General features: G+C 33.4%; 6 protein-coding genes across 6 annotated transcripts; 4 read left to right on the plus strand and 2 right to left on the minus strand.

The window, feature by feature from the left end:
• Nucleotides 1–161: 161 nt before the first annotated feature.
• Nucleotides 162–1,955, plus strand: LOC115444275 (zinc finger protein 766). The gene has a single exon (XM_030169994.2). It carries the CDS (start codon nucleotides 253–255, stop codon nucleotides 1,927–1,929), a length of 1,677 nt encoding a protein of 558 aa, XP_030025854.1. The 5' UTR covers nucleotides 162–252; the 3' UTR covers nucleotides 1,930–1,955.
• Nucleotides 1,956–6,152: 4,197 nt separating this feature from the next.
• LOC115444240 lies at nucleotides 6,153–7,513 on the plus strand. The gene has a single exon (XM_037439825.1). The coding sequence runs from the start codon at nucleotides 6,452–6,454 to the stop codon at nucleotides 7,247–7,249; it is 798 nt and encodes a 265-aa protein (XP_037295722.1). The 5' UTR covers nucleotides 6,153–6,451; the 3' UTR covers nucleotides 7,250–7,513.
• Nucleotides 7,514–8,895: 1,382 nt separating this feature from the next.
• On the plus strand, nucleotides 8,896–10,917 carry LOC115444243 (zinc finger protein 726-like). The gene has a single exon (XM_030169938.2). It carries the CDS (start codon nucleotides 9,786–9,788, stop codon nucleotides 10,800–10,802), a length of 1,017 nt encoding a protein of 338 aa, XP_030025798.1. The 5' UTR covers nucleotides 8,896–9,785; the 3' UTR covers nucleotides 10,803–10,917.
• Nucleotides 10,918–11,011: 94 nt separating this feature from the next.
• On the plus strand, nucleotides 11,012–14,650 carry LOC115444241 (gastrula zinc finger protein XlCGF17.1-like). The gene has a single exon (XM_030169937.2). It carries the CDS (start codon nucleotides 11,517–11,519, stop codon nucleotides 12,618–12,620), a length of 1,104 nt encoding a protein of 367 aa, XP_030025797.1. The 5' UTR covers nucleotides 11,012–11,516; the 3' UTR covers nucleotides 12,621–14,650.
• Nucleotides 13,460–16,376, minus strand: LOC115444244. Its single transcript, XM_030169939.2, has 2 exons — nucleotides 15,988–16,376; nucleotides 13,460–15,586 (listed from the first exon to the last, which is right to left on the minus strand). The coding sequence occupies exons 1-2, from the start codon at nucleotides 16,223–16,225 to the stop codon at nucleotides 15,393–15,395; spliced, it is 432 nt and encodes a 143-aa protein (XP_030025799.1). The 5' UTR covers nucleotides 16,226–16,376; the 3' UTR covers nucleotides 13,460–15,392.
• Nucleotides 16,377–16,848: 472 nt separating this feature from the next.
• LOC115444282 (zinc finger protein 287) lies at nucleotides 16,849–19,966 on the minus strand. The gene has a single exon (XM_030170007.2). It carries the CDS (start codon nucleotides 17,923–17,925, stop codon nucleotides 16,882–16,884), a length of 1,044 nt encoding a protein of 347 aa, XP_030025867.1. The 5' UTR covers nucleotides 17,926–19,966; the 3' UTR covers nucleotides 16,849–16,881.
• Between the last annotated feature and the right edge of the window lie 4,936 nt (nucleotides 19,967–24,902).

The following is a 24,902-nucleotide window of genomic DNA, read 5'->3' on the forward strand; positions in this document are numbered from 1 at the left end:
CGCGCGGTTAATTTGAAGGCGCCCTTCGATACAGTGAGTTATCCTATAAGCCAGTAAGAATTTAAGATTTTGTTTTACACCATGGAGAGCTTTTCCATTATTATTATTATTATTGTCAATTCTATGTCTATAGTGCTTTTATAGTAGCAACATTTCATCATAAACGTCATTTTGACATTTCGAGGTTGTGTTTTAAAAACAAAGGTGCTTATTCTTACAAATTTAGTAAGTAAATCGGAACAAGTTTTTAAAATGCTAACAGACATTAGAAACGAAAGAGATTTATCATTGGAACCGGAAGATATAAGTGAAGGACAATACGAAACCGCTATATGTCGGATATGTTTAAAGCCAGGCGAAATACCAATCTTCGATGACGAAGACGTTGTATCCAACGTCGTCGAGTTTGGAGCTATCCAGCTCAATGAAAATGATAATCTTCCAAAGCATCTTTGTGAGGCTTGCCATTTACTACTTGAAGCCGCTGTCGTCTTCAGACAGACTGCAAAAAAAACTGAACAAATACTGCAAGGTTTTAAAGGATTCGGCTTTGTAAATGTTTCTTACGAGGGTTTAGAATATCTGCGGGTCGTTGGGGGTGTACTAGCTTATAAAACACGTGATACAAATTCATATTCAGAATTCAGTGAGCACAGTGTTTCTAATGATTTGTGGTCTGATCTTGAATCTAAAAACGAGGACTCCGATGATACCGACAACCTATCCAGCGACAGTGCGAGCAGCGCTGATATTAAAAAAGAAAAAGAATACTTATTTGTCAAAAATTATTCTGATGAGGAAGGTGACAGTGATGGTAATAGCATAGTTACAGAAGGAGTAAAAAATGATACATTTATGATTGTAGTGCATGATGATGAAAATAAGGTAAATAAGAAAACAGATCCTTTCACATGCAGTCATTGTGAAGCAAGTTTCAAATCCATGGGCGAACTAGAAAACCATAATGAATTAGAACACAATATAAAATTAACTGACAAAGTCAATTGTGCAGTGTGTAAGGAGGTAGTAAGTAAATCATTTTATAAAGTGCACATGAAACTGCATAGAGAGAAGTATTTAGAGAAGAAAAAGACTTATAAGAAAGTGGAATGTAAAATATGTAACAAATATGTCACCAAAGCATATTACAAGCAACACATGAAGATGCATGGCTCAGAGGATGGAAGAGCTGAGAGGATGCGTGACTGCACATTGTGTAAAAAATCAATTTCAATAAATTACTACAATGATCACATGAGACGAATTCATAAATTAGGGCCCAATGGGGAAAAGTTACATGATGCATTCAAAAAACGAAAACAAAAAGATATACAGTGCCCTGTTTGTGACAAAAAAATTAAAGAGGATAAATATAAAAATCATTTAGCACAGCATGGAAAGCCTCCAAAAAAGTATATCTGTGAGCATTGTGCCAAGGAATTTATTCATCCCTCAGCATTTAAAACCCATTGTTTATTACATAAAGGAGAGTTTAAATACAAATGTTTCTTCTGTCCCTACCGGGCTCAACATGTAGGATTATTAAAAGTGCATGTCCGTACTCACACAGGGGACTATAATTACAAATGTACAATATGTACTGCCCGATTTATTACTAAAAGTAATCTAAACCAGCATATGCAACGTCATAAAGGTCCAGGAAATATAAAATGTTATGAATGTGACAGAATGTTTTATCGTAAACGTAACATGGAGGAGCACTACAAAACTATTCATTTAGCAGTCAAAGATGTAATTTGCAATCTGTGTGGTAAGGGTTTTAGTAACAGAGACGGAATGTTAAGCCACCAGATTAAAATACATAAAAGGAGTAGACTGTTGCCTCGTATGGCCTCATATTTAAAATTTGATAAGGAGGATCCTCAAAAGATCGAAAATGAAAATTTAAATAAAGAAAAGGAAAATTAATAATAAATTTAATTGTGTAGATAAATATTTTTGTAATAAATAAATATTTTTTTTTATCATTTTACTATTTCACTGTTTGTAGTTTAAGAATACATAAAATTATTATTATAAATTAGAATTAAATGTGGATTTTGACTAATCAAAATCCATTTTCTGCTGACTACTGAAATTACTGACACTGCACTACAACTTTTTTTTTGCACATTATACATGCAAGAGAGAATATTATACATAATTATCTGCTTGTGGTTTGTTTAATTATTTATGGTTTTTATTATAGTTATCTAAAGGATACTGAAGAACACAAACTTTATCTTGTTAGTAGTACTAAGTAGGTATTTTTGTTTGATAATTAATTTAAATTACTATTTTTAAGTGAAGTATCTATTGCCCGTTTGAACAATCCTACAATTGTAATTTGTAATGTTTTTACAACAATAACTACATTCTTTTAATGTGGCAACAAATTACAATTCTGTAATTTGCCAATTAATATTAAATTCCCCGAAATTACAACGTCGATAGTAAAAATTATGCTAATGTTACTGCAGTTCGATATCACAAACTTTGACATAACAAATGGGTCCAACCGCCGCGCCGCGCCGCACAGTGGACGGAAAAACGGGGCTCCCTTTCATAGGAATTTTGAAAAAAAATTGCAATTTTCCTTAAATCTAAGTATGTGGTATTGTTACTATCATCTTAACATTTAATATTATTATAATTTTATCGGTTTTTTTGGTCCCAATAAATAAAAAAATGCACTTTGCAGGTTTTAAATGTATGAAAACGGGTTTAGTTTTCGTCATAACTTTTTTTTATATTAAGATGTAAAGCTGAAACTTTCAGGTATTGTAACTTAGATCCTACCTAAGCTATATGACGTATGACCTTGACCCCAACCGTGCCCGTTTAGAAGATATGAGGTCAATAAAAATGCATGTTTAGCCCATATTCTGATCAAGGCTAATGTGCCTTAAATAAATTAGTTTCTTGAATTTGTCTATGCAGTAATATTATATGATAACTAAAGACCCCACACCACTTATGGTCTTGACCTTAAAGAACCACGCTCCAAAGATATGAATTAATTAAAAGTTTACATTTTGACCACATTGATACACGGACATACCTTAATACATTAAACAAATTATTGTCTTAAATTGATTGTTCTGGTATTGTAATACATTAACTGAAGACCCCATGTGACTTTTGACCTTGACCTTGAAGAGACCCCGTATAAAGGATGAATAAATCAAAAAATCTTTAGTCTATATTACCACCCGAGATTATGAACTTCAAACAATACTGTGTTTCGTACTAGATTTGAGACACAGTATTATACTTAATCAGTAAATACTTTATATGACCTTTGACCTTAATTCCTAATGACTCAACCCAAGAAGTATGAAAATTAGAGAACTGAGTCACTGACTTTTTAAACTACTTAGGCTAAAATCATTAAATTTGGGACAAAGTTTCTTTAGACAAGAAAAGAACTTTGCAAATTAATCTCAAGAGTGAAGAAACAGATAATATTTGTTGACAAAAAATACACTATCCAAGAAAAGTAAAATTTTGTATTTTGTTTATAACTATAAATAAATGATGGATCTAACTATTTGAAAAAAAAATGATAATAGATGATGTCTGTTAACATAATTTCCTAATTTGCACTAGAGGGTGACACTAATAATAATTTGGCTTCTTCTAAAAGTGGTTGATTACAAATTTGACTTATTCTTGGTCTAAAACTAGAGAGATATGGGTCAGATGAAATCAATAATGTCCTCATTCGTAGCAATTCTACTGTTTTTCCGTGAGTGAAAAGTTCTGAAATATTTAAAATCTTTGTTTCGCGCTTCGGATACCTCCTCGGAGAGTTTGCCTATTGGAATGAAGTTATTATGCTCAATTATGTCTGCACCATGTATAAGTAATTTATGCACACTAGATGGCATATGATACCATGCATACAGCTCGACATATTTGTGAGCGGTTGTAGTAGAATATTGTCGAAATTTTTCAACATCAACTAATTCTCCACATGAAATTACTTGAAGGATGACTTGAAACCGTTTAATTAATTCTGCATCTACTCCTGTGATCCGTGCTGTGGTTTCAGGATCAGCAAAAAATCTTCTAGCTGTATTTCCATCATTGGTGGTTCCTGTACCTTGCTTTACAACATCTATGAGAAGTCCAAGTTCATCTCGAAATTGATCTTGGATTGCTTTTTTTTATTCGCCAATTGTTGTTTGAGATCATCTCCTTTACCTTGCCATTTCTTGAAATCAAGGCGGTAAGCTATGTGCAATATGCATTCCATGCATCTTATACGTGTATGCAGAGAAGACAAGCCAAACTTAAGCATATCCACAGAAAAACTTCTTTGCGAAAACATGTCGATATTATTCATATCCTTAGGTTTTGCTTTGCAAATATCACATGGCGCTGTAGATGTATCTGAGAGATGTGAGATTATCTTGCCGTTAATCATGGTCATATGAAATTTGTGGTTGACGCTTACATGTTCAACTCTAATTGGCTGCAGAGCAGCAATTTCCCTTTCTACTGAAGCCATTTCCTCCTTAATATCTAAATCATTTTCTTTTGCAAATTTAAAATAAATTGGCCGACAGTAAAATGTTGAATCTGCTTTCGGATTTTCCCATACTACTTCATCAGTGTAATCTCTTGCCAGTTTCAACGGAACAACTGAACACATAAAAATGCTGGAATCATCACCGTCCATTTTTTGTTTAAAATTGCTGTGTCCAAATGCACTATCAAATCCCCATTTACTGGTAAGAATTAAATTGGAGCCCGTAGAGTCAATTTCCAATGTTTTGAATATTCTTTTAACAGTGATATCCATAAGAGATTGAAGTTGAAGTTTCTGATTCAGTAATCACCATACCTTTTTTTTCTATATAGCACTCTTGCTTCTCATTCTGTATTAATTCATATGAAGGGAAAACATGACATCCCATATTTTTCATTTCTTTTCTTAATGTTTTATATTGCCATTTAGATAATTTTAAAGACGTTGCGATACCCAATGCTTTGTCAGCAGAGCAAGCTCTCTGATTTGCATTCAGACTGGCTCGTAGCATTGGAGCATCTTCCGGATGTTTAATTAGGTGCTTTAATAATTCAGCAAAGTCGGTCAGTTTTTCATTTTCGCCTGCTTTTTTGGCCAACGCATAAGCTAAAGTGTCGAAGTCATTGTCTGATAGCAGAGCTTCCGTTATTAACGGGGTACTTCAAGGTCAAGGTCAAAAATCATATTAAGTCTTTAGATAATGTATAATAATACCAGGATAAGTTATTTTAGACAGTGAGTTGTTTAATGAATTTACGGTACTGTGACAACATGGTCAAAATGTGCACTTTTAATTAATTCATATCTTTGGAACGTGGTTCTTTAAGGTCAAGGCCATAAGTGGTGTGGGGTCTTTAGTTATCATATAATATTACTGCATAGACAAATTCAAGAAACTAATTTATTTAAGGCACATTAGCCTTGATCAGAATATGGGCTAAACATGCATTTTTATTGACCTCATATCTTCTAAACGGGCACGGTTGGGGTCAAGGTCATACGTCATATAGCTTAGGTAGGATCTAAGTTGCAATACCTGAAAGTTTCAGCTTTACATCTTAATATAAAAAAAAGTTATGACGAAAACAAAACCCGTTTTCATACATTTAAAACGAGCAAAGTGCATTTTTTTATTTATTGAGACCAAAAAATCGATAAAAATTATAATAATATTAAATATTGAGATGATAGTAATAATACCACATACTTAGATTTAAGAAAAATTGCAATTTTTTTTTCAAAATTCCTATGAAAGGGAGCCCTGTTTTTCCGTCCACTGTGCGTCGTAGCGTTGTATTTTTGCACTGAGTCTTTTATGGAGATATTCTTCATAAAGTGTGTAAGTAATATACTACGTAAGAGTATTCTTGTCTGTCTTTGTTTATAGAAACAATTTAACTATCAAAAGAAAGTATTTCAACTCTTACTTAGTCGTAAAGTCTTTCAATAAAATATCGAGACCGGCTAGGCTGTGTAAATATATAAAAACCGGCTATATGCAATATCTAACATAAAGTTTTTACCACTTTTTCTTTTTCAATTCTCGCTAATATGTGTAATATTTTTTTTGTACATTCCTCAAAATAACTTCATGGATACAATTTACTGATAATATAAATTAGTTAAATGGTAACACTGTACAGAAATATTTGAAAACAAGAAAAGAAATAAAAATGGTCACTGGTCATTGATTGGAAAAAATAGTAACCGTTTTCTGTAATTAAATATGTAAGTTAACAGTTTCCTACCAAACTACTATATTCTTATAAATACACTATATGAATATGTTACGCAGCGCCCCGTTCAGGGCTTCTTTCTAATAACGTAATGCCTAGATTGAAAGCTTTGTAATTACGGTCTACTAAACAGTGAATTACCAACTGGAATAAATAAGTATCGGCAACGAAAGGATTAACAATGACTGCGGATAGTGTAGCAGTGGACAGAATATGCCGAATTTGTCTAAAAGAAGGTAATATACCCATATATGGAAAAACCGTAGACACCGATTTCTCGTTCGATGTGCGGACGTTTGGCGACATAGAACTTACAGAAGAAGACCGATATCCAAAACACTTGTGTGCGCCATGCCATGCGTTGTTACAATCCGCCAAACTTTTCAGAAAGACTGCGAAATTATCAGACGACATACTAAAAAAATATGACAGTGATGAAGAATCAGATGAAGAACTGCTTTCAGATGACCTTGAATGGGACTCCGAGGACAACATTAAAGTCTCGGAACTGTCTAAAACACTTGATGAGGATATAAACTTAAATAAAGATATGGAAGATGTAAAGGTGGGTGAAAGTTTTGTAGACAAATTAAACTTAGACACAACTGTTGAGAACTTATCCTGTGCAGTTGATCCATGCGACATAATGGATAGCAAACTATTTCAATGTGAGAGCAAGGCAAACACCAGTAAACAAAGTGAGAAGGATTATAAGCTGTCCACTGCTTTTTTAGTGGAAAATTTCTTCATAGAAGTCCCACAAGTAAGTGAAGACAGTAATTTTAAATGCAGATTGAAGTATTCAAAATACCAGTGTAAAGTATGCTCAATCCAAATGTACCCAAACATACATGCAACATCTGTGGTAAAAACTTTGTACAGAAGGACGCACTATTTAACCACAGATTTATACACAGTACTGAATTCACATTTCGATGCAAACTGTGTCCATACAAAGGACGCAGTTCAAAATACTTAAAAACTCACATGCGCACCCATCTTAGAGACTATAGATATTTCTGCAATGAGTGTCCAGCAAAATTTTTGACTAAAAGTAACTATAATAGACACATAGCACGACACAAGGAACCTACATATCAGTGTGAGGCTTGTGATAAGAGTTTCCGTTGGAAATGCAGACTGAAACATCATTATGACACTGAACATTTGGGTCTGAGGAGCCATATTTGCACTCTTTGTGGCAAAGGTTTCTCTTATAGAAAAGATCTAAGACGACATGAGATAAGAATACATAAAAGTAAAAAGAAAGGTGTCGGAAGAACACAGTCATGTACTGATGAAGATGAAGAGGAACCAGAAAAAGAATAAAATTAAATATAACATAGTGACAATGTAACTTTCTTTTTTTAAAATGCTGTATTTATTTGATTCATAGAAATAAGGTCTTTATATTTTTTTTTATTCATTATTATTGTACAATGTATTTAATTAAAAAAACATGTTTATTATAATTAAATAAAATACTAGGTATTTCTTAGGTAAGTTATTAATTAAGATAAATGTTATAGTAATAAATATATATACATTTAAATAACTCTCTCCATTGTTATTCATAAAAAATAGTACATATTTAAATGTTAAAAAAATATGATATTAATAAATATATTATCCTACACCATAAATATCAATGAATAACGGTACAATATGTATTATCTAAGTTAATAATTTCTCTAGATTTTATTGTATTTAGCTATAGCCATAATTATTAAATTAGTGTTTGTTATTATCTCAAATTAGTAGGTATGCATAAATATTTTTTCCCACTGTTAAAACTAGGGATGTTGCAGATGCAGAATTTTAGACATGCAGTTTTTTTTTCAATAAACATCACAGATGCAGATGCAAATGTTAGGTCTTATTTAAGAGACACTTATTTTTTTTTTGTGGAATGGATGGGTGAAGTTTTCTACTTTAAAACAACATAATGCACAGACAAACTACAGCTTTACCGAAAAGCTGGTTCTCACTTTTACTTGCCTAGATACTTGCTATGCCATATGCCGTACGTCATAGCGCTTTGATTAATGCGGATGTCGAAATAATTGCGGAAGTTTCGCGACCGTGCATGCGGAATAAATATCCGCAACATCCCTACTGAAAAGTCATCCTTTGCTAGAGGAAATTACTATAAATCATATTTTAATAAGAAGGTAGAGTCAATCAGTGTTAGATTTGAAAAAAGGAAGATGCATAGTAGTGAAAGATAGCAACTCTTAATATAAAAAGACCTTTCTTGGTTTAAATGTGGTAAAATATAAAAATACTAAGAAACTTATCTACGCAAGTATCTTGAACTTTAAGGGCGTACAGACGGTAGAACAAAATCCGAATTTTCCGATCCGAAATTTATAATACTTAGATTTATTTAGAAAATAATATTAATTAAACACGTTATTCCTACATGTTATCTATACTTTAGTTGATATATTTTTTTTTATAGTGGAGAATATTTATCCACCCTTAGACTGGGAGAGAATGCCTTTGGCATTAAGTCCGCCGATATACTTATTATGTATATAAAGTGCAAATAAATAAATATTTTTGTTTCATTAAATAATAATCAAATAGCCACTAAAATTGTTGATTCTGTGAATCTCCTAAAGTACACATCATATTAATTTGCAACTAAATTTATTAGATAGAGTATTTATTAAAGAAAATGATGTAGTATAAATATTTTAAAAAGACCTAAATAATATTTTTTAAAGCATTTATTTACAAATCTGTATATTTTCGCCCGTAAATAATGTAATTGGGAGAGGGCCTTAGTGTAAAATGGACGATGCGTGTATTAGCACTGTAGCAGTAAGTACATTATATTGACTTATCACGTTATACGCATGCGTACTGTCAGAAAATTAATTTATTGTTAATTTCTACTAAAGAAGTTAAAAATCCATGATAAAAGTATTTTCCTCTAATTCTTCTCTTCTATTATTTGACTAAAATCTATAAGATATTTATTAGTGTAATTTAGATAAAAGATTGTCTAGTATATAATGTGGGTATTTTTAAAAAATAGCCACCTAGTACCTTCTTATTACATCAATGATTAAATATCTATCCAATTAATTAATAATTCAAGTTATTTTGTATAACTTAATTTTTGAGAATAGCCAATATTGTATAGTTATAAGCGACCTATTTTTGTAATGGCGACATCGTTCGCCATTTGTCATGTACACTGTGCGCTGGTGCAGTAGATCTACCTAAACATAACAACAAACGAAAGCCGGAAGAATGTCGGCTCTTTTTTATTGTCCAATTTATCATTAAATATATCAATTATTGGTTTCTCTACTTGTTCTTGAAATATGGAATTTACGTGACGTTATAATAAAGCGTAATAAACTACGGAAATTACAGTTCTCTACAATAATCAAATATGATAGTTTATAGTACCGCTGTAATAAGTGATTGAAGAATCGCATAGAATTGTATGAAAGAAAGAGCCCACGTGCACTGCCTGAATATTTCATAAGTTAAACTGTAATATGTCTGGTAAAAGGATCAAGAAAACGTTCTCCAAACAATGCCGAATATGTTTAAAGGCTGGTGAAATTCCAATATATGGCGAGGATTGCCATTCAGATTTATCATTTGATGTGAGAATCTTTGGAGATATTGATATGAGCGAAGACGATGAATACCCTAAACATTTGTGCGAACAGTGTCATAAGCTTTTACAATGCGCAATATTATTTAGAAGCACTGCACAAAAATCCGATATGAATCTCAGAGAACCGAAAGTTAAATGCGAATTTACTTCAGATGATTCTAGTGAACCTGCTTTATTAGAAAATAATTCTATTAAAGCTAAGCAGTATAGAGAACCTACGCAAACTTCCTCAGTGTTTGATTATTTTTCTGATGTCTTTAGTGACGACGGTACGCAGGAAAATAAAATCGTAAAATGTCGCAGTAAATCCAGAATAAGTAAAGTACAATGTCGTGTGTGCCGCAAAATAATAACAAAGGCTTATTATAAAGAACATTATGCTCTCCACGATCCTGCTATAGCTAAGTATATATGTGATATTTGCGGGAAATCTTTTCGACAGCGTAGTGCACACGTGACCCATCGTTTTACTCACAGTACTGAATTCAAATTTAAATGCAAAGTGTGCCCATATCGCGGCCGCAGTTCAGGATTGTTAAAAACTCATCTCCGGATACATACAGGAGACTATAAATACATGTGTTCAGAATGCCCGGCCAGATTTCTCACGAAAAGTAATCTCAACAGACACGCTTTAAAACATAAAGATCCGCAGTTCAAGTGCGATACTTGTAAAAGAGCTTTTCATTTGAAACTAACTTTGGAACGCCACATCGAAGCTATTCACCGCGGTATAAAAAATCACGTATGTGATTTTTGTGGCAAAGCATTTGGGTATAGAAAAGCACTGATGCAGCATGAACGCGATGTCCATAAAAGAGAGAAAAAGTCTCATGGACGAGCACCAGCTTATTTACAAGCTGAAGATAAAAAACAACACGTCGAACAATAAACCTTATTGTAATACCTATAGACTATTCGTAAAATGTTTACACGAGTAACTTATTCTGTACAAGTAGGTACATATTTTTATGGGAACACGATAATATAATTATATGAGAAAAAAATGCTTTTCCAAATCTTTCATTTATTCCGGATTTCCAGAATAGTAATATTTGTAGGTATTCCCTTTCACAGTTATGCAACACATGGTAATAGTAAATTCTTGAAACAAAATGTAGTGTTGCCATATAAACTTAAAGCAGGATTTGAAGTTACAAGAAATTCAAGTTTTTCACGTGATATGTAAACTATGGAAATATTATTTTTAGAACGTCATTGGTACTTGACTAATAATCTTTTTAGAGAATCTTAGGTTTATGAAAAATGGTTTAAAATGCGCCATACACTCAAATAATATTAACGGAACCCTTCGTTTATTTAATATTATCAAATACACAATTCATATTGACGTAATATTTTAGTTAATGTCGGGCTCCGAGGACCAAAGTTTCTAGTTGCTATAGAGTATCGACCGCAAAGATATCGATAGGATTTGAGTATTGCAAACCCTAGTTGTCTATTCTAAAGTGATTCACACTGAGTCGGTGCCATTGGCCGTCACCAACAGTACGTTTTCACGTGTGATTGGCCTATTCTTTGTTGTTGTTAGCCCTACTGCAGTAGATATCAGAAATCGAAAGTAAACAATATACAAAAAAGGAGAATGGCTTCAGCATATTTCATGTTACGAATGTTAAAACGTAAACGACAAAGAAAATTACAAACAATAAAAAATTTAGAGGAAAATGATTTTGAAAGTGAAACAATATGCAACTCGGATAACCCAATTACGGAAAATAGTTTTGAAAAATGCAGAATTTGTTTAAAAGAGGGTAACATACCAATTTACGGTGAAAATAATTCTTTTAACATATCTGAATCTATAACAACATTTGGAGGTGTTGAAATAAACGAGAACGATGCATTTCCGAAATATTTATGTCATTATTGTTATTCATGGCTACAACGAGCATTGGTATTTAGAAAAACTGCCAAAGAATCTGATAAGATACTTAGACAAACATCGTCAATAGATGAAGATCATTATAGTGATTTCGAGACTACTAATGAGCCCACACAAGATCCCGAAGATCAGAAGATAGCTGTTAAGTCGCATAGATGTAAAATATGCAACATAAAATTTAATTCTTGGGACGATTATGTAACTCACAAAAGCTCCCGCCAGCATAGAAATGTTAGGGTCCAATGTCCAATATGTCATGGAATACTAACTGCACAACTGTATAAAAAACACTTAGCTAGACATCAGTCAGCCTCGCACCTTGTATGCGACATTTGTGGTAAATTGTACCGAAAGGATAACTTAGTCCGTCATCTCCAACTTCATAATTATGAACTACCTTACCACTGCCAAGTATGTCCATACCGCGGAAGGTTTCTGGAATCGTTAAAAATCCACATGAGAACCCACACAGGGCAGAAACCATTTTCATGTGATAAATGCGAATTACGGTTTCTGACTCGAAGTAATCTTAACAGACATCTTCTCACTCATAAAAAAGAAAGACCTCACAAATGTATTGAATGCGGGAGAGGATTTTATACAAAGAGAGATCTTGATGTGCATTTCAAAGCTGATCATGTTGGTGTAAAAGATTTTGGATGCAGATTTTGTGGAAATAAATATGGTACTAGAAAAGCATTGATGAGACATGAATTACGAGTGCATAAGAGAGACAAAATGGCGAAGGGTAGGATGCCATTATACTTACAAGAAGAATATATTAAGAATAATGCAACTACTTAAAAGTTTCAAACAGTCCATCACATGGGCAATAATCGTCATGACACGAGAGGTGTTGAGTACTGCATAAAAATCTGACCTAATATGCTAGAACTATTTATGAATTTTCATAGTTTTATAGACCTCGAATTTTGACTACACAATTACATAGTAAGAACATTGAAGATTCATTAAATCTACTGCGTGTACCCACACCCTAAAGGTTGAAGACCCGAAGGTCTTTTAAATCCGGCCAGGGACTCGGATTTTTCTAAATTATTTATAGGGGGAATTTATCTCTCCGAAAGGTTTGACGTCAGCCAGGCGATTGCGATTAATTGTGATGTCCAACCGCAGTTTTAATAAACCATCCCAAAAGCTATTTCCAATCCATTTCGAAAGCGTACCTATCAGAAGTTTTTTACATGCTTACAAACAACTTATTGTGATTGGCTAATCAAAATAAGTCGTCCGTTCGTCGTGCTGGATTGTTGGAGTCAGGTAATGGCAGGTAGAAGGGAAAGAGAGAGAGAAGACACGAGCTCGGTAAATAATGTGTTCTGTCGGTTAAAAGAATATAGATTAGAGGCGGTATATTTTTTATAAAATAAATACTATATTATGATATACCTACTACAATAAATACTACACTGTGCACTTGACTGTAACGATTACATCAATAATTATAATTTTAGATAATGCAAACAGATAAATCTTACGATGTTTTTTATTAATTAATAATCACGAGTTATCGTAATGATTTTGGTGTGCGGTAGGTAAACTGAAAGATAGGCATTTACATTTCAAAGCAGTTCACAGTTAAAGGCAAGTTTAGGATGTGTATATTGTAAAAATAATATCAGTGCAGGCATGTTATATTTTATTTTCATAAATAGACAAAAGATTACATAAACATTTGTATAATAATGTTTTAAATAAAATAACTATCTTTAGAATAAAGAGAGACTTTTAAGTTTTAACATCTGTGAATTAGAGTGTATAAATTATTAAATTTATGGTTTGATGTATTTTATGAAATGTATGTATGTACAATGTGATTTTGATAGATTTCAATCCTAATTATTATATTAAAATTTTGTAGTCAACTACAAATCTTTGGTATAAATAAATAAGATAATTTCCTCTACTGAACAATGGAAGATTTTGATAGTAACTATTTTGTATAAATATCTAAATAAAGGCCACATTATCACTTATGTTCATACAACACAGACTGAATTTAATTATGCATCCATCAGAGGTATCACATACCACTACACATGAAACATTTGATTGGATGTAAGGGGTTTTATCACACTACATGTATCAGTTAAGGCAGTCATCACACATTAACCTGTAATACATATTTGCAGTTTGATTATAGATCAATTTCTCCGGAAGAGGTCCTAAGCTTGAGGTAGATTTTAACATATTGCTTTACCTAATTACTGTTTCATGTCCTCAACTTAACATTGAATATATCTTTACTATCATGAAAAGTGACAAAACACAAACCATGTGAGTTTGCATGATAAAAATATATCACACCATTAAGAGATGTGTTTTGCCTGTTTTTAAAAACATATTTAAAAACATTTATATGTGAATATATTCAAAATAAATCAGCAATTAGTTAAAACTCTTAAGGTTCTAAAAATATGGTAGCACAACCTTCATTGTACAATGTAATTTGAGACTTATATTTATACTATTGTCCAAGGATACAAAAATGAATTATTTAAGTATAGTATACATGTGTTCATCACAATCACACATCAGTACGGAATACCTCTGACAGATGCTAATACAATTAATTTTATGGACAAAGGGAAAGGCTTATTAACAACAATTAAGTATATCTAACATGAACATTGATAATTTCTTTGGTACTCAACACTTATTTTAAGAGAAAATATGCAGAAAAACTGCAGTAAAAATATACACTTTCAATTTGTGCTACATTTAAACATCAAAAATACATGATAACACTAACACACAAAGAATATATAAACTACATGTTTCATTTGTTGTAATAAATATGACAAAATACTTTATACTGACTAGACTCTTATTTAAATTATTAGCAACAAATATTGCACAAAAGCTATGATTTAAGCACCAATACATAAATATTTGACTGCCACATTAAAAAAAAATTATCCTAGATGCATATTAAATATTGTGTATATTATAATGAAAAAGTGTTAAAAGAATATAAACAATTATTTCTATGATGAATAGATTATTAAATAGAAATATTATTTTTTTGTGATAGTATTTATAAATATCACTAATTCCTACAATCATGGATGTGGCAGCCAATAAAAGTATAGTACCTTTTACAATTGGTATAAACATATTGTCAGTGTTTCCAAATCATTTTTACTCACACCAGTACAATTGTAATTTATACACTTTAACCCCCATATTCATAGACGTTTTTTATCTAAGGACATAGCAAAGCTGTGATAACTAGTCTGTTTTTCAGTGCTGACGGCATGGCAGCTTTTGCAGTGCATAGTCATAGGGCCATTGATTGGCTAATATTGTTGTATCTCATAATAAGGGGGTAAGTGATTTTCACAAGGAAGATATTTAAAACTGAACTGTCTGATCATAATATCTATATTCAATAAGAAACTTCAAACTATTTATTATTCTAATTCACCTGGAATTAAGTAGCTTTTAGTTTTTTCTTTAGCTGCATAGTTTAACAATTTTACCAATTGCAAGAGGTCATTTTCTACAATATAATATAAAAACTTTTCAACACAGTCTACAATAGTATCAAAATACTTAATCGTAAGACGGTTCCCTACACATTGTGACTATAAACATGGACGCAAATACAAACTCTAATGTTTGGAGGCACAGCATCAGAGTACACCAGATGTACTCTATCCTCAGCACCACAACTTGAAACACTAGGAGATATAGGACACCCATTATTGATGGCACGGTCAGCAGTACCGAGAACATTACCGGTATATCTGCAAACAAGGTTGGCCATGATATAGATTCAAGGAAATGAGACTCTAAAAATAACAATATAATTAAATCTTATAATTTTCACACAATAATAAAAGTACTGCTTTAAATAGCTACAAGACTTGCAATTATGAACATTTTTGAGTTTGGAAAATGGCCACATTGAGGAGGCACTGTAATACGAAATCTCTGAGATTTCTATAGTCTTAACATTAATAAATCAGTAGTTGTAGTTCTAAGTACAAAGCTATAAAAAGTTAATTAGCAAATGAGGTCATCAATGTTAAATCAAAGGCGCTGTATTTTCCTACATAGTTTTTAGTTGTACTTGAAACCGGTACATATTACACACATTAATGTTCTGACTTTTTATACAAAAAGACATAGCTAATGATAGACTCACCTCTTTCACTAAGACTGCCTTTTCTTCCTATCAAAAGTCTAAGCGCCTCGACAACAAAAAGACCAACCAACACACCGTAATCACGGCCCAGTTTCGTTGGGTCCTTCTCAACATCATATTTCTCTATAATCAATACAGATTTCAGAATAAGTGTGCCTAATTCACATGTAGCGAATAGCCCGAAATAGAATGAATTGATGTACAACAGTATTTCATAAGCCAAACTAGAGTTAACCATTTCCGTATACTTAGATATCGATCGCACATCTAACACAAACTCATTGGATTCAAATTAAAAGTATAGTAATGTATATAAAAATAGATTACAAGGGAAATGAGAAATATTTCTTTCTTAATATAACGTACTACTGTCAACTGTCAAATTGGCATTAATAGTTTTTTTAGTCATTCCGCAAGGACCGGTTAAAACCATAAGACCATACTGCCAAGTAATAAGTTCAAAAAATGAATTCTAAAATATTATTATGAACCTATATAATTTTTTTAAGATTTCCACCGAAGTACTGGTGTAGCAGTATAATACAATAATTATTATACATGATTTTTATTATTTATTACAGCTTGTAATAAACTTACCCTAGGCAATAGGTTTTCAAGTCACCTATATATAATATTTTACTGAATACTTAAGGATACTCAGCTGTTACGAAAATGTATACCAGGGATTTTATTAATCAACTAAAATGTAACCATAATTAATTATGTAGTATTTTATGATTGTGCTATGTGGCACTATAATAAGTCAATTTTATTAGTATATAAAACACTTCCATAAATATTTATTACTTCTACCATTTATTTCTTTAAATATATGTAGTAGTTCATAAAAGAAAAACAAGATTATATATTATTTTTATTAAAATTTACATTCCATTATTCACCTCTTTTCTTAAGCTCCGCCTGTAAGTAAGATGGCATCCGTCCATATAACATTTTCTCCCTCTTGTGGACATGACGCTGATGTTTCATCATAGCATTCCTGTAGCCAAATGCCTTGCCACACATATTACAAACATGGTTCTTGATGCCAAGATGATCTGCTTCGTAATGCCTCTGTAACATTAACTTTGTATGGAATGCTCTTTTACATCCATCACATTTAAACTGTGGTTCTTTGTGCTTTAACATATGACTATTCAAGTTACTCTTAAATAAGAACCTGGCAGGACATTCAGTACACATGTACCTGTAATCGCCAGTGTGTGTACGCATGTGAGTTTTGAGAAGTTCCAAATACCTTCCTCGGTAGGGACAGAATTGACATTTATAAGGGAAATCATCTTTATGACGCAAACTATGGTTGTGATAGGCACAGCGTAATCTAAATGACTTTCCACAAACATCACAAATGTATTTTGGGTGATCTGGATCATGCATAGTCATGTGTTCCTTATAATAAGATCTATTTAATACTTTATTGCATACATGGCATGTTACTTTTGGGGGGTATTTGGGTTTAGCCTTTTTTTCTGTCTTTACAATAGTGTCCGGAAAGTCAATATTCTGCCATTTACTAGGTTCCTTGGCGTCAAAAATATCATCATAGTCATGGGTAGAATCATGTGGTTCTACAAATTTTTCTTCCTTTACTGTTTGATTCAGAGCTTCTTCAGTCTCTCTTGCCATTTTTCTAAATAATATTGCACCTCTTAGAAATTTATGGCAAACCTTACACAAGTTTTTTGGGTACTCATCATTATTTTCATTTATTGATATATCAGCGAAAATTTGCAAAGCTTCCAGTAATTCTGCATAGTTTTCATTGTCAGACAATGATATGGTTCCTTTGCTTAAACAAACTCTGCACTTGGATGCTATATCTTGTTTTGTTTTGGCGTTGTGTTTAAAATTGCGATAGTAATCTTCATAATCAATTGGTCTTTTACTAGATTTCATTTGATACAAAAGGGCTAACATTGTGGCAAGCACTGGGCGGCGGCTGCAGTTGAAGCTTTTTAGAATTCAATCGAATGATACTTGAACTCCAGTGTTTAATAAAACAATTAACAAATTAAAATAGTAACATAATAATTACATAGAATGATAGAATTTCCCATAATTTTTCAACGTTTATTTTGTTTTTTTTTTTTTTTTTTTATGGCTACAAGCACTATGTTGCTGTGCTACGCCAATGTCAATAAAGCTAGGGAAACATATTACAGGAAGGAAATTGGTTTCGGAATTAGGATTAAGTCAGGAAAGTTGTCAAGATATAATATATTAATAATAATAATATTCGTCAATACAATATATTAATAAGTATATACAAACTATATTTTTATGTTATTATGTACAATAAATGAGGAAATAGCTTTATAAATATTTACATTAAATAAGAGGAGGGAAGAAATACAACAAGGAAAAGGAACACCAAAGGAAATGAGTTGACTTATAAAATGAGCATTATCAAAAAGCGGACAAGCGAAGAAGATATGATTGAGGTCACCCTCCTCTTCACCGCATTCACAAGTTCTACTACCAATAATACCAAGTCTAGCAAGGTGAGCTGGCGAACACACATGACCCAAGCGCATTCTCATTAATATACTAGTAGATCGCTTACCAAGATTTAATTTGCAAAACCATGGCTTCTCCGGTATACCCAATTGGACTTTCGAATACAATTTGCCTTTTATCTGACTGCTTTCTTCCCAGCATTTTTCCCAGGATTCCCTGAGAAAAGTACTCGGAAGTGCAGCCAGATCGTTGCAATAATTTATGTACGGATATACATCACCACTTGTTATCGCCTCCTTAGCCAAAAGGTCGGCTTTTACATTTCCTTTTATATTAGCATGACCAGGGACCCAACATAAAACTACAATTACGTTTTTGGAAAGGCATTCTATGAGCTTTTCTCTTATATTCATTATCACAATTGAGTGGGATTTTGATTTGAAAGGAAATTTTTCAACGGCCTGAAGGGCACTATATGAATCTGAAAAATAACAGTTTTACTAAGTCTAGCAATAAGAATAAATTCTAACGCTTTATATATTCCATAACATTCCCCTGTAAAGACTGAAGTTTCTGGAGGAAGCTTTATTTTTGTATAATGTTATACTGAGTATGGTAAACGCCCACGCCCGTATAATCTGACAAAGAGTGTTTTGATGCGTCAGTGAATATGTGGTGAGAATCAGGCCATTTAATGCTTACTAATTCATTAAACTGAGTATTAGTGTTAGGGTGGTCTCTATCAACGCCCAAGGAATAACATATCACCGGCGAAAGCAAAAGTGATTTAAACCCAACCATAAAAATTGGGAGAGAAACTGATCTATAAGTGGGCGCTTGAAAACTTATAAATTTACGAAAACTTATAACTAAACAAGGAAGTGATTTTTCTTTCCACGATGAAGACGTTGCAATATATTGAGAAAGAGATTGAAGAATTGGAAAAGAGCGTGATTAGAAAATTGCAAGGCTTTAAACAAAAATCTGTCTGACAAGTACTGTCTTCGCAATTTAAGAGGAGGTTCTACACACTCAACTTCTAGGGCGTTAATTGGACTGGATTTCATCGCACCAGCAATTATTCTAAGAGCCTTGTTCTGAATTAAATCAAGTTTTTTGAACGCTGCTGAATTAGCCGGTTCCAAGATAAATGTACCATAGTCTAAAAGACTTCTAATTAATGCATTATATATAAGTCGTAAAGAAAACGGATGCGCCCCCCACCAAACACCTGTAAGACAACGTAAAATATTCAAGTTCCGTTCACATTTAGTAACTAAGTAATCACTATGTTGAGAACCTGTAAGTTTTGAGTCTAATAAAACACCAAGAAATTTCACTTCGGTCTTTACCGGAATCATAACATGTTTATATTTTACTTCTATTAAAGGACATTGGCGTTTTCTGGTAAACAAAACTAAACAGCTTTTAGAGGTTGAAAGATCTAATCCATTTAGAGTCATCCAGGACTCTAAATATCTCATAACTGATGACATAGAGGAACAAGAACTAGAAGTAATTTTTTCTGATGTATAAAGAAGGAGGTCATCTGCATATTGTAGGATTTTTTACGGAACTATTTAAAGCTGATTCCAGGTCATATGTGTAAATATTGTATAGTAAGGGACTTAGCACTGACCCTGGGGTAGACCCCTACATACGGTTCTAGATAATTTGGTAGCATCATCTGGACAAATATGAATACATCGTTCTCTTATTAAATTTGTAATAAAATTAGATAGCATACCGGGGATGTTAAGATCATGCATTTTTTGCTTAGAATGGAGGGAACGACATTGTCGTATGCTGAATTAATATCTAAAAATGTGGCAACCACTGATTTGCTCTCAGAAAAGCTAGGCGGATATCGGACACAAAAATACTAATACTATCTATCGTGCTTTTGCCTTTTCGGAATCCATATTGGCTATCTGACAGAAGGCGGTTACCCTCGATATACCATTCCAATCGGTTTTAACCATATGTTCAGCGAGTTTTAACAGTACGGAGGATAAAACTATTGGACGATAAGATGAGGCCTGGCACGCAATTTTACCAGGTTTCAGAATAGGTAATACAATTTGTGATCGCCATGAGGCAGGTATGTTACCAGTTATCATAATAGAATTAATAATGTTTAAAAAATAAAGTAATGCTGTTTCACTAAGATTACAAAAAAAAGAGTAGGGAATACCATCTTCACCTGGGGAAGAATCTTTGACGCTAGTTAAAACACCTTTGAGCTCTGATAGTGAAAATGGGGAGTTTAAGTCATCATCTATTTTCAGGACTGCGGATGGACAAAGTTGTTGTGGAACAGTAGGAGGAGCCAAATGATCTAAAATATCTTCTGTTAGGGAAGGCGAGAGTGAACAGACGGAATTATCACTAAAAGCTGATCGAAATCTTCGAATATTTCGCCAAACCATAGATGGACGAGTATCTGGGGAAATAGAATGACAAAATGATTTCCAACCTTCAGATTTTTTCTTTTGAAATAAATTTTTCGTCTGTTTAGAAATCAGTATGTAGTAATCAAAATTATCGGAAGTCATGTTTTGACAGTAAGCCCTTTCGGCTTCTTTTCCTTTTTCTTTGCAGCTTCTGTACACTCTCGGTCCCACCATGGTGGAGAAGGAATTCTACTGTTCTTGGTGCTTTTAATGGGAAATATCTCATCCGCAACCTCCGTCATTACTTTAGCGAGAGCCACAGAACACACTGTTTCGTTATTATTTTCTATGTCAGAAAGATTTGAAATTTTTTTATCAAGTCGTTTTTATATTCATTCCAATCTACATCGTTTAATATATATTTTAAACGTGGTGACCGCGAAACAGAAGGCTTTTGCTATGAGGAAAGCTAATCAGAATTGGTAGGTGATCGCTCCCATAAGAATAAGAGAGAGTTTCCCAAGTAAGAGAAGAAGCTAGGCTCGGTGAACTAATGGCTAAATCTACGGCACTTTGACCTTCATCAGGGTTGGTACGGCGGGTAGGAGAACCTGAGTTTATAATACAAAGATTATGAGAATCGATAATATCAACAAGGTCTCTTCCACAAGTTTTGGTTGTGAGAACAACCCCATGACTCATGATGAGAATTAAAATCTCCTAACATTAAAAATGGTTTAGGTAAAATAGAAATAATGTTGTTTATTTCTCTAAATATAGAAGGACACGGACGCGGGATATAAATAGATACAAAACAAATATTATTAACAATGGATGCTATTATGGAAAAATCATTATGGTGAGATGGTAAGTCAAACTGGGAAAAATTAAGGGACTTTTTGATGAGTATGGCAACACCGCCATACCCATCGGCTCTATCTTCCCTGAGACAGGAATAACCAGGAATTTTAAAACAAAATTCCCTTTTTTTGGGTACTCGATACGGTCAAGCGTGCACGTATAACCTCAAAACTTTGTTATCTTTCACTGTTTTTGTATATTTAATTGTTTGTTTATTTAATTTTTAAAAAAAAAAAAAAAAAAAAAAAACTCTTTTCGTAGGTGGTTTCTCTGTGTAAGCGTTTCTTTTGGTTTCCTTTGAAATTGTATTGGATTTTTTTTTTTTATTTATTTTTTTTTTTATTTTTTTCTTTTTCTGTTTTTGTTTTCCTTGGTATCTGGTAAGTGGTTGTTTTATTTTGTAATGTAATATCTTTGACTCAATTATGGATCCGGATCCGCCCAGCCCCCAGATCCTCCAGCCCCCTGTTCCTAAGAAAACATTAAACCCTCCCTCTGCTTCCCTTCAAAATGTGTATACTCACCCTGATTTTCTCGAAAATTCTCTATTAAAATATGACGACTATGCTAATGGTCCTTATTTAGTCCATGTCACCAGAGTGGAACCAGACCCATCTGCTGGCTTGACTATACGACCATTAAAGCTAGGGCAACTTCTTTTTCAAAACGCTATCTCCGGAATCACAATTGACGGTATAAAAGCTATTGGTCGCAATCGGGTTTCTATTGAATTTAAATCATTAACAGATGCTAATAACTTCTTAGTGAATCCATTATTAGCTCAACATAAATTTTCGGCCCTGATTCCTAAGTTCCATGTTACTCGTATGGGAATAGTTAAAAATGTGCCAGTTGAGTGGTCCATGGAGGAATTAGTTCATGCGATTGTTTGTCCTGATAATTGTGGCTCAGTAATTAAAGCAAGGCGTTTGAATAGGAAAATATTTCAGGATAATTCACCAGTTTGGATTCCTACCCAAACTGTGGTTATCACATTTCAAGGACAAACCCTCCCTTCCAGAGTTTTTTGCTTTAATTCCTCCCTGCCTGTAAGCGTTTACCAGCTCCCAACCATCCAGTGCTTGGCTTGCTGCCGTTTCGGACATACAAAAAGCCAATGCCGCTCCAAACCTCGCTGCTTCAGATGTGCCCAACAGCATACTGGAGACAGTTGTGTAGTGCCTGAGTCGGAGGCTTTATGTCTTTTCTGTTCTGGATCCCATTTTTCTAGTAACAGGGCTTGTCCGGAGCATTCTAGACAGAAATCCATTAAAATAGTTATGTCTGAAAACAACATCTCATACACTGAGGCTTCCCAAAAATTTCCAATAACTTCCCGTAGACCTTATTCTGATGCCACCAAATCACAACCAATGCCCCAAACTTCTTCTAGTTCTTCTTCTCCTAGATCCCCTCCTCCTTTCATAGCAAACCCCTCGCCTTCGCAGTCTTCCCATAAAAACTATTGTTAAACCCCGTCTGCCAAGGCCTTTTCTTGGAGTATCCTATGATCATGAAGCTCACAATTTTATAACATCTACCCTCTCTCTTCTATGCCTAATGGTCATGCTTTGTTGCAGCAACAAGACCCATCACAAAATGACAGCCTTATTGGTTTACTTTCTGACCTCTTAATAAACATTGTGACTAAATTTAATGATGCCATACCGTACAATGTCATTCAAAAGCTACAAGAAATTATCTCTGCAATTGATAAAAATGGCTTCGAGTCAATCCCTCCTACAATGGAATGTTAAAAGTATTAATCATAAAAAATATGACCTTATTTTTCTTATTAACAGGTTCAACCCATTTGTTCTTGCCATTTCTGAGACATGGCTTAAGGCTGGTTCTCACTTTAGAGTTTCTGGCTTTTCCTGTCTCCGGGATGACAGGATGGATGGATATGGTGGTTGTGCTTTGCTAATCAAAAGGAATTTTCCATTTAATCAAATTCCCCTTCCATCCCACAGTCCGGATTTCAATATTGTTGCTGCTAGAGTTAATAATATCACAATTCTTTCTGTTTACATTCCTTATCCTAATTCCTCCATCGTGTCTGAACTGTCTAGTATTTTTTCAACTCTTCCTCGTCCTGTTATTATTTTGGGTGACTTTAATTGCCATCACCCTGCGTGGGGCTCTCACTTGGCATCATCTAATTCAGTGGCATTGCTTGACCTTCTCGACTCTGAGAACTTATGCCTTTTAAATGATGGTTCCCCACTCGAAGAGTTTCCCCAACTCAAAACTCTAGTCATGTAGATTTATCATTTGTTTCTCCAAATTTGGCTTCATTATTATCTTGGAAAGATTTGTCGTCTTCATATGGTAGTGATCATTTTCCTATTTTAATATCATTTCCCCATTCCCTAATTCCGCTTCCTGCCCTCCCTCCTTTACTAAAGTTTAGACTAGATTATGCTGATTGGGACCTCTTTTCTAAATTAGTCGAAGTTAAAACTTCGTCTTTTCCTCCCGTTGATAATTATAATTTTATTAACTTATATTTCTCTCTAACCGACACTCTTTTGTCAGTTGCGAGCTCTATTTTTCCTCTAAAAAATCTTCATGTCGTAAATTACCTTCCCTCCTTGGTGGGACTCGGAGTGCTCTGCCATGGTGAGTCAGCGTAAAGATGTTGAATCTATTTATAATTATAATATGAGTACAGAAAATTACCTTTGTTATAAACGAGTCGCAGCCAGCACTACCAGATTTTTATCATTAAAAAAGAAACAGGGTTGGAAAAGTTCTGTGAAAGTCTCTCACCCCGTACCCATGCTTCAGTTATTTGGAAAAATATTAAAAGCTTCCGTAGAGCTTCTTCCGTGAATTGCAATATTTCTTCTAACGATGCTTCTTCGTGGATTGGCGCATTTGTTGACAATTTAGCTCCCCCTTTGTTCCTTGTTTTAATTGTTTTCCTCCCCCAATCTCTCATCTAACCTCTTCACATAAAATGGATCAAATATTCTCGTTTGAAGAACTGTCTTCTGTTCTAAATAACCTTAGTGACTCTGCTCCTGGTGCAGACGGTATCCCATATTCTTTTGTTTGCAAAGCTTCACCTTCAACAAAACATCTGTTTCTAAATATTATTAACCAAATATTTCTCTCTGGTAATTTTCCAAAATCTTGGAAAAGTCAGATTATAATTCCAATTCCAAAGCCCGGAAAAGA

Source organism: Manduca sexta, chromosome 18 (genome assembly GCF_014839805.1).
Source record: "Manduca sexta isolate Smith_Timp_Sample1 chromosome 18, JHU_Msex_v1.0, whole genome shotgun sequence".
NCBI classification, from domain to species: domain Eukaryota; kingdom Metazoa; phylum Arthropoda; class Insecta; order Lepidoptera; family Sphingidae; genus Manduca; species Manduca sexta.